We start from the raw sequence: 17174 nt of genomic DNA, 5'->3' as shown, positions 1-17174 counted from the left end.
GGTGTTTCCCCTCGCCTACACAGTCATTCAGATATGGCAAATGGTAAAAGGATGGTGATTGAAGGACTTGATTTCACATTTTTAACAAAGATAGTTCTCAAAAAATATATATTTTCCCACTTTCTACAACTCATAACTACAAATTTAAGACAAAACAATTAAAATTGGTTCTAAGGAAATTACCTACAGTCCATTTTCTAGTTGTTGGTTAGTTTTTTATAATATGCTGTCATAGATATTCTTCCCCAAAAATGCAGTATTTAAGTACAACTGCAATAACAACAACAACAACAAAAATACAAGCTGCATGTGTTAATTAATATTCAACAGGAGTGCAACTAACCCTGCAGGAGGAGCGCTTTTACTTTCATTTCTCATACTCCTAATTCTGTACTTTTACTTCTATATTTCATTGTGAAGAAGTATTTCTACTTTTACCGGAGCAGAGAGTTTAAATGTTCACTTCTGCCATCTTGCACTCTTTTTTTTTTCCCACTTCCTTCAAAAGCAGTCAATCTTTTGTTTATCAGTTTCACACACACACACACACACACACACACACACACACTATACCTTGACGAGAGACTGTTGCCAGTCTTCAGTCAAATTACAGGAAACGAAAATAGGGCATTTTATCATGTGGTTTGCTTACCGCCCCCCCTCCCCCCCCCCTCTCCTCCCCCACTACCACGAAAATAACAAGCTAACCTTGACTTACACTGTACTTCCCTGTCTTTTTTTTTTACCAACAGTGCTGGTTGAGTGTATATTCAGAAGCATGCACATGTCTGTGAGTCACACAAGTCGTTTTTTGTCTTCATTTTCTATTTTCACGCCGTCAGCAAGAGTCTATTCGACCTTTAAACCCGTTGGTCTCAGACAGCATTTCCTGCAGTGGATGAAGCTGGACAAAAAGTTGTCTGTCAGTCTCTGCTGCAGCTGCACAGAGTGTGTTAGTTTCTAAATCTGTCATCTGTGCAGGTCTTTTTCACTTCCACACATCACCCGCAGTTACAACTACTATGTGTGTGTTTGTGTGTGTGTGTGTGTGTGTGTGTGCACGTTTGGGACCAATGGCTCCCAAAGAGTCACCGTCTGGTGCTGCTGAGTCACTTACAGACGTCAGAGCACGAGAGCAACTTCATCTGCTGAAGGTCAAATCTTGTCTGCTGGGATTAAGGATTGGACGATTATCCCACATCATCTTCATCATCACGAGAATTTCCATTATCTAGATAATTGTGAATAGAGTAAATCATAAATAGTCTCTCTCAGGTTCAGATGTCCCCAAAGGCTCGTAGAGCAGTCATTAAAGACAGGAGAAGGAAAACTGATAACAAAAAAATATATAATAATCATGACATAAATGTTGTGATTCTGTCTGATGCCTCGTTGTAACACAGTGTTCTTTAACTGCTTTGTCATTCATTATCTTTTACAGGAGGAGGAGGAGTTACCACACCACACCAGACCAGACCAGACCAGACCAGACCAGCACCAGGTCTTTGTCCTGTGCTGAACCCGGGTGTGAAAACCTGTAGGAAGCAAGACTAGTGCACGGTGATTTGTCATTTTTTTTAATCCTTGCAATGTTGAAGTTTTTATTAGATATCACAATCGTCCCTTTCCTCGGTTTCGGCACTAAAATGTTGGGACTTAACCGCGACTGCGTCTATAAATAATGACCCTGACATCACGTCAACGCCTTTCTTACTTTACCGAATTAATGACGAACAATAACCAACAATACAAAATTGAATAATAACATTTTGGCACGTATTAGTTTCAAAGTGCCAAAACTAAACCTGCTGCATGGTGCACATCACTTGTACACGTGGTGCCACACTTTGACAACAATGTTAAGTAATCAATAGTTTTATTAAATTATGCCTTTTCACTCTTCACAACACACCAATTTACATGTGATTCCTAAACGACTATCCTTGGTAACCGATGGATGATTAGTTAACATTAAATCTTCTGTTATCCATGCAAATTGTTACATGGAACAATAAATGTCAGAATTATTTTTGTATTTGTGTATTATTTTAGCTGGTAATACCAAGGTCATGAGAGATGTTGTTCTGCGTGGAATATAGGTCACCAATTTATGTCAAAGGAAAAACTTGATTATCTTAGTGTTGTGTTTGGTGTACTATGACTACATGATGTGAAATATATCTATCCTTTTAATCTTGATAATGTGGGGTTTCGAAAATGTGATGACCATCCAGACCGTCTGGTCAAAGATGTTGAAACATTACACTACCGTTCAAAAGTTTGGGGTCACCTATACAAAAAGTTTTCCATTAAAAGTCACACTTTTATTCATCAAAAGAGTTGCAAAATGAACAGAAAATATAGTCAAGACATTGACAAGATTGGAAATAATGATTTTTATTCCAAATAATAATTTTGCCCTTTCGTCAAAGAACCAGCAACACTGTTTTCAGCTGTGCTAACATCATTGCACAAGGGTTTTCAAGGGTTTTCTAATGATCCAATAGCCTTAAACACAATGCAAACACAATGTACCATTAGAACACTGGAAATGGGCCTCTATACACCTATGTACATATTCCATTAACAACCAGACGTTTGCAGCTAGAATAGTCGTTTACCACTTTAACGATGTATATCGAGTGTATTTCCGATTCATTTAATGTTGTATTCATTTAAAAAAGTGTTTTCCTTAAAAAATAAGGACATTTCTAAGTGACTCCAAACTTTTGAACGGTAGTGTATTTTCCACCAAGTTCCAACTAAAACCTAACTATAGGTCATGTGGATGACCATGTTTTTTTCCTTTGGTCTAAAGAAGGACTTGGGTCTGGACTTAAACACTCCTGTGTTTATTTTATTTTGCACACTTTCTGTACGCGTGTCAGCTCAGGTTTGATCCACTTTACACAAGTCTGAAAAATATATGTAACAAAGCCAGAGAAGTCATGCGTAAACCTGAACGCCGAGAGGGGGGGGGGGGGGGGAGGAAAGAAATGGTTTTGTCTCTGCAGTTTCTGTGTGACTTCCTCTTAGCTTGTGTTCTTCACTTGACTGCAGCAGCAGCAGCAGCAGCAGCAGTGAGCCGCTCTGCTCTGTCTTCCTCTGTGTTGTTGTTGTCTGTCTCTGGCGGGGTGAGAACACAGTGACGTGAACCCTGATTAAAGGGCATCAAAACCGTTGTTTTTCCACAGAGATTTTTGAGGCGAAACTGAGGAAGATGTTGAGGCGACGGCCTTCGAACGCCTCAGAGAAGGAGCAGGTGCAGAAGAAGAAGGTGAGTTGAGTTTTTACTGCTTTTGTTTTAGTCAAGGTGAGAAGGTCAGTGTGGTCAAATTGGGCTTTTATAAACAGTACAGGCGTATAATCTGATGATGGTGACTATAAAGTGAATATGGTTGCGTGTACAAGTGTACGTTGTGTGAACATCTTTTTTCGACACAGGATGTCAGTGCAAACTTTTGTGGTGAGGCTGAAGCGACACACACACACAGTTACAAAGAAACACAAATCTCTGGATGATGTTTTTCCTGCGTAGAAGTTTGTTCTCTGCGCTCCCCTGGTTCCTGTATTCTGTCAGAATGAATCATCGCAGGCAGACGTCGTTTGAGTCAGAGCTGACTTCTGTGGCTTTGTTTCCCTGAGTCTCCAGTTTGCCAACACGAGCCACGAGCCTCCTACGCTCCACACCAGAGCCTCGCTTTCAATCCACATCTCTCACGCTGTGGTCGAGTTCGCACGTTGTCATTATTGTCTTACGTCGCTGGCTTTGTTCTCTGCGGCTCCTCGTCTCCTCATCTCCTCGTCTCCTCGCGCGACTATCGGCGGCGATCACCGAGGCCAGAGAGAGCGTCACTGTTCCGTGACATGATCGGTATTCACAGAGGATTCTGTCTGTGTATCTGAAGGTTTCATGTCGTCAAAGGGAAGTGAAGTGTGGTTAAAGAAATAAGAAAAAACTCAAACCGGCATTTGCCTCGACTGCTGAGGTTGGTTTTATTTTGATGGAGACCATCATCTGCCAGGCACTGACTGCACGTCTGCAATGATTGGCTGCCAGCAGCTCACCCATTTCCTGTGGTTTCAACAAGCAATCACAAACAATGATAACACGCACAGGGAAATGTAGTCGTATAAGAGTTATAACAATAACAAAAAAAGACATAGCACATTTCATTTTCTTTTAGAAAGAAAGAAAAATGGAGCATAAACAAACATTTACCGTACAGTGCAGCAAAACATTCAAAATTTAAGTAAAAAGGTGTCTTTATGTCCTACTTAAACGGCTAAAAACAGTGTATGTGATGAAGTTGATTCGTTATGCTTCTCTAGAGCTGCAAGAACATTTAAATAATTATTATTTAAAAAAAAAAAATTTTTAAGAACATGCATTAGACCTAATATACATCACTTTGAGAGCTAAAACTGTTATTTATGGCTGTTTATCAATAAAACCTTCAAAAGATCTATTAATAATGAAAATATAAGTCTGCATTTAGATTGCAACAACCTCACTAATTCTCATGCACGTCAGGGGGCGACACAGTGAAAACCAGCGAGAAAGTTGCTCAAAACCCTCTTGAAACTCGTCTATGTGCAGAAACATAGCGGCACAAGATGGCCGCCTCTGTAAAGCAAGGCCCCAAGTACATAAAAAGCATAGATCTAAAACTCGTTCCCCCGAGAAAGTATGTTTTATGTTTCATTAATAGATTCATTTTGCATCATAAATAAATGTATATTGTGAACTAGTTATTGTTTCATATCAGAACACTTTCACTATAGAGTCTTGTATGAAGTTCCTTAAAGGGATACTTGAGTAAAAGTATATTACCAAAAAATGACTTAGAAGTTGAAGTCACTGTTTAATAATATTATTTAAGTAAATGTCATTTACTGTACTTAAGTATCAAAAGTAATTGTCTGATATAAAATATACTTAAAGGTGCCATATGTAAGAATGTGGCCAAAAACGGTTACAACATTCAAATTCAAAATACCGTGGTCTGTTAGGTTTCGTTGTCTGACGTAATCGGCAACCCGTGGTTGCTCGGCAGCTGAGACTCTACTGACTGCAATGATTGGTAGATGGCGGTAGGTGGCGCCACATGCCAAAACATGATTTGTGGTCTGCAAAAATTTTTATTAATGCAAATATTTTGTCTGTACTGTTGTTGTTGGTGAGTTCAGTTTGTTATATGAACATTATTCCTGAGTCTCTGTGACATATTAGGAGGATTTTATGGCCAGTTGCTTTAGATTTATTACATAATGCACCTTTAAGTTTTAGAAGTAAAAGTATTTTTAAAAAAGTGTTAGGATTGAGCCATGGTGTCTCAGTGGTAAAGTGAGTATACTGTGAAACGGTTCTTGCATGTTCAGTACATGTACTTAAATACACTTATATGAACATACTCGTACTCAAAAACCCTCCTGAATGTGACACCACTGACCTTTAAGAGCCTCTGAACAGTTGCTTCATGTGTTGCGGTGCATATTGTTGATAAGCATGTGAGACATAAGCTGTTGGGAGAAAAACTGTACACATTCAGTGTGTTCAGAGATAACGAGTCATGAGTTCATCTTTGTCAGCGTTTGCATTAAAAACAACCGTCGCCGTAGTTTTTTTACAATTTCTGATTGTGATCTGATGATTTCATGTGTGTGTCCACAGCTCAGTCTGCAAAGGTCCAGCAGCTTCAAGGATTTTATGAAGCACAAACCCAGCAGTCCTGTCGCATCAGAGAAGGAGTTCACTCTGGAGGAGAATGTAAGCTGAGCTTTTGTTTTGAAAAGCTGAACTAGATGATGTCTATAACGCTTTTATTTTCGCTTAGAGTTCCTGAACGAGCTGTTTCAGGTAATTTGTCTGATTCTTCCTCATTCTGCAAAGACTCCAGAGGCTGAAGCTGAGTTTGTTATCAGTGAGCAGAGGTGCACGCTTTGTGCTCCCCCCCCCACCACCACCGCTGCTATAGTGTTAGCAAATGTCTTTTTTTTTATTAAAGAGAACTTTAATAACTTCCCAGTAATAATCTGCATATTGTGGGTGGAAGTTGGCACACAAAAAAAAGAGAAGAGAGGAAGTAAGAAGGAGAAGTATTGCACAGATGAGCTATGTGTGTGTGTGTGTGTGTGTGTGTGTGTGTGTGTGTGTGTGTGTGTGTGTGTGTGTGTGTGTGTGTGTGTGCGTGTGTGTGTGTGTGCGTGTGCGTGTGCAGATAGACAGGATGTCCTCTGGTGTGAGCTTGTCAAGCACAGAACCTCACACGTGTTACATTTCATGAAGGTGAAGGTTTAGCCATTATGCATCTTTATTTCTCCATTTTAACAAACTCAGTTCCAAGAGTTCAACTAGTGCATCTGCATGTGTGTGTGTGTGTGTGTGTGTGTGTGTGTGTGTGTGTGTGTGTGTGTGTGTGTGTGTGTGTGTGTGGTAGCAGTGTAGGTGTGAATGTGTCATTGTGGTCACTGAATGTTACACCCAGAAAATACACAGTATTTCTCTTCTCTGTGGAGCACTGATGATGATATGATATGATATGATATGAATTGTATTTTTGTCTTTCATTTTCTTTTCATTATTTTAAGCTTTTTTTGAAATTCATTGATATGATGGTTTGGTTTTCATGTTTCATAAATGTTCTACCCTCTTAATTTATACTTTTCCTTCCCTTAACTTTGATAAACAGGAAAACATTTGGGAAGGAACACACAATAAAAACATTTCTATTATTATGTGAACATGTAATGTAATGTAAATGTACTTTATTTCTATAGACCTTTACAACAACCCTCAGCTTCACAAAATAACAGCATTACAGACACATTACAGCATTTAACAGACGGTAAAAACAAATTCATGAACCATCAATCAATCAATCAAAGCATGAAAAAAAACAATTATAATTTAACACGTTTAAGCAATTAAGAAGCTAATACAATCAGAAATCTTGTTATAATCATGAAGAAAAGCTTCAAACCAATTAATCGACTTGTCAAAATAGTTGTTGATTGATTTAGTGATCGATTAATCGCGTAACTGTTTCAGGTCTAGTTTAAAAAACACATAAAACTCCACACTGAGGTCAGCTCACGTTGTTCATCTTTGCTCTTTAAAGAGGACGCGACCTCAAAGTGAAGGTGTTGGACTTCAGAGTAAAGTGTCTGCTGCATTTAAGTGCCTCATTAAAAAAAAAAACACTGAATACATCATTAGTTTCACTGCAGAGCACACAGGTGTGTGTTGTTGTGTGTGTTTGTGGGTTTGCTCGGTTTGAGTATATTCAAAACCCCTTACCACAAAGTCTGTGGATTTTTCAAAAGTGGGTCGTTTTTTTCTCACAGCGAGAGTCAGAGGCACTCACTTTGACTTTGAAGTCATTTATTGCACATTTGTATCGTACATTTCTGCTTCTCTGTGTTGTTGAAAACGTTTGCCGTGTTTTCCCTCCGATCTCAGGCGGCAGACAGCGTCGCGGCGGAGGAGGCGGTGAAAAGTGGCAGCAAACTGGGCAAGAAGTGGCGCAACGTCATCTCACGCACCATGACTCGCAAAACGTCCAAGATGGTGCAGAAAGCTCTGGCTGAGGAGGGGGTAAATAAAAACACACTGACCTTATTACACACACACACACACACACCTGTTTAACTACTCTGCAACTCAAATATCTAATCAGTTTTTTCAGAAACTGCTGATTTTTTGGGGGGGATTTTCACACATGAACCTTTACAGAGAATGAAAAAGAGAAAATGTTGATCTTGTTGACGTCAGAGGAAAACGAGCAGATGTGTACCAAATAATATAAATAATAATATAAATATAAAACAGTAACTCAAATAACCACAACCTATTTATTCAGACGAACCTCTCTGACCGTGTCATGAAGCAGATGTGTCAGCAGAAAAACCACACCAGGTGCTGTACCTAATAAAAGTGGCCGATTAACATCATCATCATAACCGTGGATACCATTTATATCCTGAAATAATGTTTATGATTCATCGTTGGACAAACACATGACACTTTTGAAACTGAGACAGTTTTTTTTTTTTAACAAAAAGATTGAACTTGTCTCCATCTAGTGGACAGATTAAACAAAAAAAAAATATGTACATACTGTAAGTATTTATTTCTCCCTAATTTGCATGATGCATGCTCCAAATGAAAACTCACCAAAAGTATGATCGTATTTATCTCCATCTGAGCCAACTGCTGACACATTAATGCAGGAATATTCTGTGAAATTAAACCCATTAATCTGAGAAAAGTCGTATATTAGTGAATTCATGAATAAAAGACAGTGAGATGATTAACAATTTTTAACAAAAATGGAATAGAATGAGAAATACCTTACTTGCTTCATGTTCATCAATTGTTTATAGTTACTAGTGCAGTGCCTGTATAACTATAGTGGGAGCTGAAGAAGATTTTTCAGTTATGGTTATGCATGATAAGGAACGTAAAGGCTAAAATAATACAAACACTGTGCTACAAACGCAACAGCCTTTTTTCGAAGAAGGTCAAAGTGCCTCATTCAAAAATTCATTAAAATTATTCCTTAAGAGGTTTGCAAATATTTTCAACAGATCCTTGTTCAGGGCGATGCCGACTATTATGACGGTAAATTTCAAGTCATTCTGAGATACTTTTTGTTTTTGTGAAGAAAGTCAGCTCACTGTCAAAGTGCATCAGGGCAAATGTATCATTTCCTGAATTTCAAAAAATCATTAAAAATATTCCTTAAGAGGTTTGCAATTTTTTTCAATGGATCCTTGTTCAGGGCGATGCCGACTATTATGACGGTAAATTTCAAGTCATTCCGAGATACTTTTTGTTTTTGAGAAAAAAGTCAGCTCACTGTCAAAGTGCATCAGGGCAAATGGATAATTTCCTGAATTTCAAAAATTAATTAAAATTATTCCTTAAGAGGTTTGCAATTTTTTTCAACGGATCCTTGTTCAGGGCGATGCCGACTATTATGACGGTAAATTTCAAGTCATTCCGAGATACTTTTTGTTTTTGTGAAGAAAGTCAGCTCACTGTCAAAGTGCATCAGGGCAAATGTATCATTTCCTGAATTTCAAAAAATCATTAAAAATATTCCTTAATAGGTTTGCAAATGTTTTCAATGGATCCTTGTTCAGGGCGATGCCGACTATTATGACGGTAAATTTCAAGTCATTCCGAGATACTTTTTGTTTTTGAGAAAAAAGTCAGCTCACTGTCAAAGTGCATCAGGGCAAATGGATAATTTCCTGAATTTCAAAAATTAATTAAAATTATTCCTTAAGAGGTTTGCAATTTTTTTCAACAGATCCTTGTTCAGGGCGATGCCGACTATTATGATGGTAAATTTCAAGTCATTCTGAGATACTTTTTGTTTTTGTGAAGAAAGTCAGCTCACTGTCAAAGTGCATCAGGGCAAATGTATCATTTCCTGAATTTCAAAAAATCATTAAAAATATTCCTTAATAGGTTTGCAAATTTTTTCAACGGATCCTTGTTTAGGGCGATGCCGACTATTATGATGGTAAATTTCAAGTCATTCTGAGATACTTTTTGTTTTTGTGAAGAAAGTCAGGTCACTGTCAAAGTGCATCAGGGCAAATGGATAATTTCCTGAATTTCAAAAAATCATTAAAAATATTCCTTAATAGGTTTGCAAATTTTTTCAACAGATCCTTGTTCAGGGCGATGCCGACTATTATGATGGTAAATTTCAAGTCATTCTGAGATACTTTTTGTTTTTGTGAAGAAAGTCAGCTCACTGTCAAAGTGCATCAGGGCAAATGTATCATTTCCTGAATTTCAAAAAATCATTAAAAATATTCCTTAATAGGTTTGCATATTTTTTCAACGGATCCTTGTTTAGGGCGATGCCGACTATTATGATGGTAAATTTCAAGTCATTCTGAGATACTTTTTGTTTTTGTGAAGAAAGTCAGGTCACTGTCAAAGTGCATCAGGGTAAATGTATCATTTCCTGAATTTCAAAAAATCATTAAAAATATTCCTTAATAGGTTTGCAAATTTTTTCAACGGATCCTTGTTCAGGGCGATGCCGACTATTATGATTGTAAATTTCAAGTCATACCGAGATACTTTTTGTTTTTGAGAAAAAAGTCAGCTCACTGTCAAAGTGCATCAGGGCAAATGGATCATTTTCTGAATTTCAAAAATTAATTAAAATTATTCCTTAAGAGGTTTGCAATTTTTTTCAACGGATCCTTGTTCAGGGCGATGCCGACTACTATGACGGTAAATTTCAAGTCATTCTGAGATACTTTTTGTTTTTGTGAAGAAAGTCAGCTCACTGTCAAAGTGCATCAGGGCAAATGGATAATTTCCTGAATTTCAAAAATTAATTAAAATTATTCCTTAACATGTTTGCAAATATTTTCAACGGATCCTTGTTCAGGGCGATGCCGACTATTATGATGGTAAATTTCAAGTCATTCCGAGATACTTTTTGTTTTTGAGAAAAAAGTCAGCTCACTGTCAAAGTGCATCAGGGCAAATGGATCATTTTCTGAATTTCAAAAATTAATTAAAATTATTCCTTAAGAGGTTTGCAAATATTTTCAACGGATCCTTGTTCAGGGCGATGCCGACTATTATGATGGTAAATTTCAAGTCATTCCGAGATACTTTTTGTTTTTGAGAAAAAAGTCAGCTCACTGTCAAAGTGCATCAGGGCAAATGGATCATTTCCTGAATTTCAAAAATTAATTGAAATTATTCCTTAAGAGGTTTGCAATTTTTTTTCAACGGATCCTTGTTCAGGGCGATGCCGACTATTATGACGGTAAATTTCAAGTCATTCCGAGATACTTTTTGTTTTTGTGAAGAAAGTCAGCTCACTGTCAAAGTGAATCAGAGAAAATGGATCATTTCCTGAATTTCAAAAAATCATTAAAATTATTCCTTAAGAGGTTTTGTAAATATTTTCAACGGATCCTTGTTCAGGGCGATGCCGACTATTAATATCGTAAATTTCAAGTCATTCCGAGATACTTTTTGTTTTTGAGAAAAAAGTCAGCTCACTGTCAAAGTGCATCAGGGCAAATGGATAATTTCCTGAATTTCAAAAATTCAATAAAATTATTCCTTAAGATGTTTGCAAATATTTTCAACGGATCCTTGTTCAGGGCGATGCCGACTATTATGATGGTAAATTTCAAGTCATTCCGAGATACTTTTTGTTTTTGAGAAAAAAGTCAGCTCACTGTCAAAGTGCATCAGGGCAAATGGATCATTTCCTGAATTTCAAAAATTAATTAAAATTATTCCTTAAGAGGTTTGCAAATATTTTCAACGGATCCTTGTTCAGGGCGATGCCGACTATTATGACGGTACATTTCAAGTCATTCCGAGATACTTTTTGTTTTGAGAAAAAAGTCAGCTCACTGTCAAAGTGCATCAGGGCAAATGGATCATTTCCTGAATTTCAAAAATTAATTAAAATTATTCCTTAAGAGGTTTGCAATTTTTTTCAACGGATCCTTGTTCAGGGCGATGCCGACTATTATGACAGTAAATTTCAAGTCATTCCGAGATACTTTTTGTTTTTGTGAAGAAAGTCAGCTCACTGTCAAAGTGCATCAGGGCAAATGGATCATTTCCTGAATTTCAAAAAATCATTAAAAATATTCCTTAATAGGTTTGCAATTTTTTTCAACGGATCATTGTTCAGGGCGATGCCGACTATTATGACGGTAAATTTCAAGTCATTCCGAGATACTTTTTGTTTTTGAGAAAAAAGTCAGCTCACTGTCAAAGTGCATCAGGGCAAATGGATCATTTCCTGAATTTCAAAAATTAATTGAAATTATTCCTTAAGAGGTTTGCAATTTTTTTTCAACGGATCCTTGTTCAGGGCGATGCCGACTATTATGACGGTAAATTTCAAGTCATTCCGAGATACTTTTTGTTTTTGTGAAGAAAGTCAGATCACTCTCAAAGTGCATCAGGGCAAATGGATAATTTCCTGAATTTCAAAAATTCATCAAAATTATTCCTTAAGATGTTTGCAAATATTTTCAATGGATCCTTGTTCAGGGCGATGCCGACTATTCTGATGGTAAATTTCAAGTCATTCCGAGATACTTTTTGTTTTTGAGAAAAAAGTCAGCTCACTGTCAAAGTGCATCAGGGCAAATGGATAATTTCCTGAATTTCAAAAATTCAATAAAATTATTCCTTAAGATGTTTGCAAATATTTTCAACGGATCCTTGTTAAGGGCGATGCCGACTATTATGATGGTAAATTTCAAGTCATTCCGAGATACTTTTTGTTTTTGAGAAAAAAGTCAGCTCACTGTCAAAGTGCATCAGGGCAAATGGATCATTTCCTGAATTTCAAAAATTAATTAAAATTATTCCTTAAGAGGTTTGCAATTTTTTTCAACGGATCCTTGTTCAGGGCGATGCCGACTATTATGACAGTAAATTTCAAGTCATTCCGAGATACTTTTTGTTTTTGTGAAGAAAGTCAGCTCACTGTCAAAGTGCATCAGGGCAAATTGATCATTTCCTGAATTTCAAAAAATCGTTAAAAATATTCCTTAATAGGTTTGCAATTTTTTTCAACGGATCCTTGTTCAGGGCGATGCCGACTATTATGACGGTAAATTTCAAGTCATTCCGAGATACTTTTTGTTTTTGTGAAGAAAGTCAGCTCACTGTCAAAGTGCATCAGGGCAAATGGATCATTTCCTGAATTTCAAAAATTCAATAAAATTATTCCTTAAGATGTTTGCAAATATTTTCAACGGATCCTTGTTCAGGGCGATGCCGACTATTATGATGGTAAATTTCAAGTCATTCCGAGATACTTTTTGTTTTTGTGAAGAAAGTCAGATCACTCTCAAAGTGAATCAGAGAAAATGGATCATTTCCTGAATTTCAAAAAATCATTAAAATTATTCCTTAAGAGGTTTTGTAAATATTTTCAATGGATCCTTGTTCAGGGTGATGCCGACTATTATGATGGTAAATTTCAAGTCATTCCGAGATACTATTTGTTTTTGAGAAAAAAGTCAGCTCACTGTCAAAGTGCATCAGGGCAAATTGATAATTTTCTGAATTTCAAAAAATCATTAAAATTATTCCTTAAGATGTTTGCAAATACTTTCAACGGATCATTGTTCAGGGCGATGCCGACTATTATGATGGTCAATTTCAAGTAATTCCGAGATACTTTTTTTTCAAGGATGCACACCATCGGGTCATGCTCATCCCATATCCAAAGTGTTAGGGCAATCTGACTAGCGGTCAGCGAGATATGCCTGTCACAGACAGACAGACTGTAATAGCTTTACTATCGGCTAACATGAAAATGTTTATGAGTCAAAAATGGATAATTATCATATTATAAAGCCAAAACTCACCCTCTTCCATTTCCAACACACATTTCACAGTTAACAACTTGATGATAATTAAATAAGAAATTCAAATTATGACTCCATCTTTACTGTACATGTGTTGTTATCGTCTGCTGAACTGAAAGTGACGAGATAAGCCTCTGTCTCCTCAGGGTGAGAGCGGTGAGGACATGTCTCCCGTCTCTGCTGACTGGCATCCAGACCTGCGTGCAGGACAGAGGACGTCCGTGTGCTCCTCAGGGTCAGAGGACACTCTGCCCAGTCCCGTCTCCCGTCAGCTGTCCGGCAGTAAGTCCAGCGACGATGGCGCTGCGACACGGACATCTCACACACAGATACACACACACACACATCATCATCACAATAATCTGACCCTGCTTCTCACCTCAGGCAGTGACAGACAGAGCCTGGACAGTGGATACTGTCAGAGGGACAGCATGAGACTGGAGGAGAACGGCGTCTCGTATAATGGACCGTTCTGCGGTCGCGCTCTGGTCCACACGGACTTCACTCCGAGTCCGTACGACGTGGAGTCACTCAAACTCCAGGTGAGGAGATCGTCTCCTTCTCTTTTTATTTATCAGCATAATAATAAACTCGAGGGGTGATAGTCGACGACTACTAATGCTCCGCGCTGAGTCCATGCGCCCACATTTTTATGCCAATTTTAAAGCAAAATTTGCATAGGCAATGAAGGCCACTTTGGACATGTGGTGTGCAGCGGTGACCTTGGAAATAGGTTGAGGTCACCGATCTTCCAACTTGTTTAAGATACTTGTAAGAGGCATCCACAGTGCCAGATTGGCAGCAATACAATAAATATTTGTCAAGTTATCGCATTGACAAGCTTGAAAAGTGCCGGTTTTGGCTATTTTCCAAGTTACAAGAGCAGCTGTGACCTTGGAAAGTACGTCAAGGTCACCCATCTTCGAACTTATTCAAGATACTTGTAAGAGGCATCCACAGTGCCAGTTTGGCAGCAATACAATAAATATTTGTCAAGTTATCGCGTTGACAAGGTTGAAAAGTGCCAGTTTTTGGCTATTTTTCAAGTTTCAAGTGCAGCTGTGACCTTGAAAAGTAGGCCAAGGTCACCCATCTTCGAACTTGTCCAAGATACTTGTAAGAGACATGGACAGTGCCAGTTTGACATCAATATGTCGAATATTTGTCAAGTTATCGTGTCGACAAGCTCGTAAAGTGCCGTTTACACATTTCTCAAATTTCCCTGCAAAAAAACCGCGTAAAAATTCACGAAAAATTCAAAAAAAGTTTTTGGGACAAAACGAAAAAAAAGCCTGGAGATATTCACCCACTAAACAATCCTGCAAAATGTGAAGGACGTACGCGCACAGGAAAGTATTCATTTTAGTCCGGACGGACAGAATGACGGACGGAACGGCTCCGCGTCGCTCGTAATAATAATAGCAGTAGGGGGCGCTAGCATAGAAGTCAAAGAGGTATCCGACAACACATTTTAAAGCCAATATCTTCCGATACAGATGTTGTGCCAGTAATATCATGTTAAAAATGAGCTGCATGTGCAGATTCATTCACTTCGTCATTTCTCTGTCACAGAAAGGAGACATCATCCACATCATCGAGAAGCCTCCAGTCGGGACGTGGACGGGGAAGCTCAACAACAAAATGGGCTCCTTCAAGTTCATCTACGTCAACCTCTTGCCGGACGAGAGTCCTCCCGTCAGGAGGTCACGCGCCAGCAGCAAGACCAACCGAGCCAAACCCAAAACTCTGGAGGAGGTGCTGGACGGCATCGGCCTGATGGTGAGACAATCCTGCCTAAAAAGAGCCTAAAACACTCTTCGTGTGTTTCAGATTGTGTAAGTAACGTGTGTGTTCATGTTCTTGTGTTTCCAGGAGCTGAGCTCCTTGTTCTCCATGCACGGTTTCCAGAACCTGGAGGACTTTGCAGGACTGAAGGAGTCTCACCTCAATGAGCTGAACATCACAGATCCAGAGCAGCGCTCCAAGATCCTCAACACCACCGAACTGCTCAGAGACTGTAGGTTTATTTACTTTCCGAGGTACACCTATAACACCTTTTTGCCCAATATTTTTTGAGTAATAAAATATTGTTGTCTTTGCAGCTGATGAAGAGTCAGAGCCAGAGGAGGAGGAGGAGGAGAACCAGGGAGAAGCCAAAGAGCCAAGGGATTCAGGCTGTTTCGAGAGCTCGGAGAACCTGGAGAACGGACGCGAGGAGCCCAAGACAGACAAAGGTGATGAAGCATCAGAGGAGCAGGCGCACAAAGAAGAACGAGGAGAAGCAGAAGGAGGAAAAGAAAAGAAACGTGAGCAGGAGTCAGGAGGACAAGAGGAGAACCACACAGATCTGATGGAGGCTGTGGAGGAGCAGCTGCAGGAGCTGACGGTGGATGACGGATGTTGAAGTCGTGGACTTCTTTGATTCTCGAGACTCTTTGGATCAAACGGCTCTTCGTTGTACGAGAGTGGACTGAAGGTAGAAAGACAAGGACTGAAATACTGTACGAGTACTGAACTGTTGAGATAAGGTCTCTGTTTTAAGTGTCAATGTTGTTATACTGTTGTTTTTTTGACATTTTCTAGGGTTGACAAAAAAGAACTTTTTTGCACTCTGGTGCATCAGTCCGGATAAAAATCTGGATTCTGAATTTAAAAAATAAAATAAAGTGTCGTGATAGGAGAGTTTTCTCACTCTAGTTATTCATAACTAGAGTGATTTCTCTAGTTATGAATAAAAATGTGCATGTTTTTTGTTTGTCATGCTCCAAGTAAAGCATTGAAACATTTTGTCTCTTGCCTCTTATGTTTTCACACAGTCAAGTGTCATCAGGATAAGAATGTAAAATAATAATGTTGTTGTGTTTTTTTTCCGTGTAACTTGAATTATTCTTATTACTTTGGGTTTTACTTAAAGTACTTAAAGGTTGCAACGCGCTCATTTAGCTGACCATGTAAAAATGCTGTAAATAGAATTTAAATAAAACTCAGTAATACCAGGATGACTATGACTCTTGTTCTTACTCTAACCCACACATTTACATAATGACTGAATAATAGTTGGTGTTTAAAAGTGTTAAAAAGACATACTTAAGTATGTTGTTCTGAAAGTTTTTTTTTTATTGTTTTTTTTTTGGTCCAAAATTTGACAAAAACGTCATACTACAGCATGTTGTTCTAAAGGTGAAGATTTTTTTGAAAAAAAAGAATTTTACTCCCAAATGAGACAAAAACGTCATACTATACGTTGTCGATCAAAATGTCAGACAACACTGTTTCGTCCAAAATCTGACCGTTTTTAAAAAAAAAAACATTTTGGTCCAAAATTTGACAAAAAACGACATACTATACTGTCGTCCAAAATCTGACCTTTTTTTTGAAAAACGTTTCTTTGGTCCAAAACTTGACAAAAACGTCATACTATACTATGTCGTCCAAAATCTGACTATTTTTTGAAAAACGTTTTTCTGGTCCAAAACTTGACAAAAACGTCATACTATACTATGTAGTACGTCCTACTATACTATGTCATCCAAAATCGGACTATTTTTTGAAAAACGTTTTTCTGGTCCAAAACTTGACAAAAACGTCATACTATACTATGTAGTACGTCCTACTATACTATGTCGTCCAAAATCTGACTATTTTTTTGAAAAATGTTTTTTTGGTCCAAAACTTGACAAAAACGTCCTACTATACCATGTAGTATGTCCTACTATACTATGTCGTTCTAAATAAGACCATTTTTTGAAAAAAAGAAATTGGTCCACAATTTGACAAAAAAG

General features: G+C 38.0%; 1 protein-coding gene across 1 annotated transcript; it reads left to right on the top strand.

The window, feature by feature from the left end:
- Positions 1–1438: 1438 nt before the first annotated feature.
- Positions 1439–15932, top strand: sash3 (SAM and SH3 domain containing 3). Its single transcript, XM_083890662.1, has 9 exons — positions 1439–1560; positions 3195–3277; positions 5675–5770; positions 7463–7597; positions 13539–13674; positions 13777–13934; positions 14965–15171; positions 15265–15409; positions 15495–15932. The coding sequence occupies exons 2-9, from the start codon at positions 3221–3223 to the stop codon at positions 15794–15796; spliced, it is 1236 nt and encodes a 411-aa protein (XP_083746788.1). The 5' UTR covers positions 1439–1560; positions 3195–3220; the 3' UTR covers positions 15797–15932.
- Positions 15933–17174: the final 1242 nt, after the last annotated feature.

This window comes from Microchirus variegatus (genome assembly GCF_963457635.1).
Source record: "Microchirus variegatus genome assembly, chromosome: 6".
In the NCBI taxonomy this organism is placed as follows: Eukaryota; Metazoa; Chordata; class Actinopteri; order Pleuronectiformes; family Soleidae; genus Microchirus; species Microchirus variegatus.
Note: the sequence above shows the minus strand (reverse complement) of the source record. Positions and strands in the feature narration are given on the sequence as shown.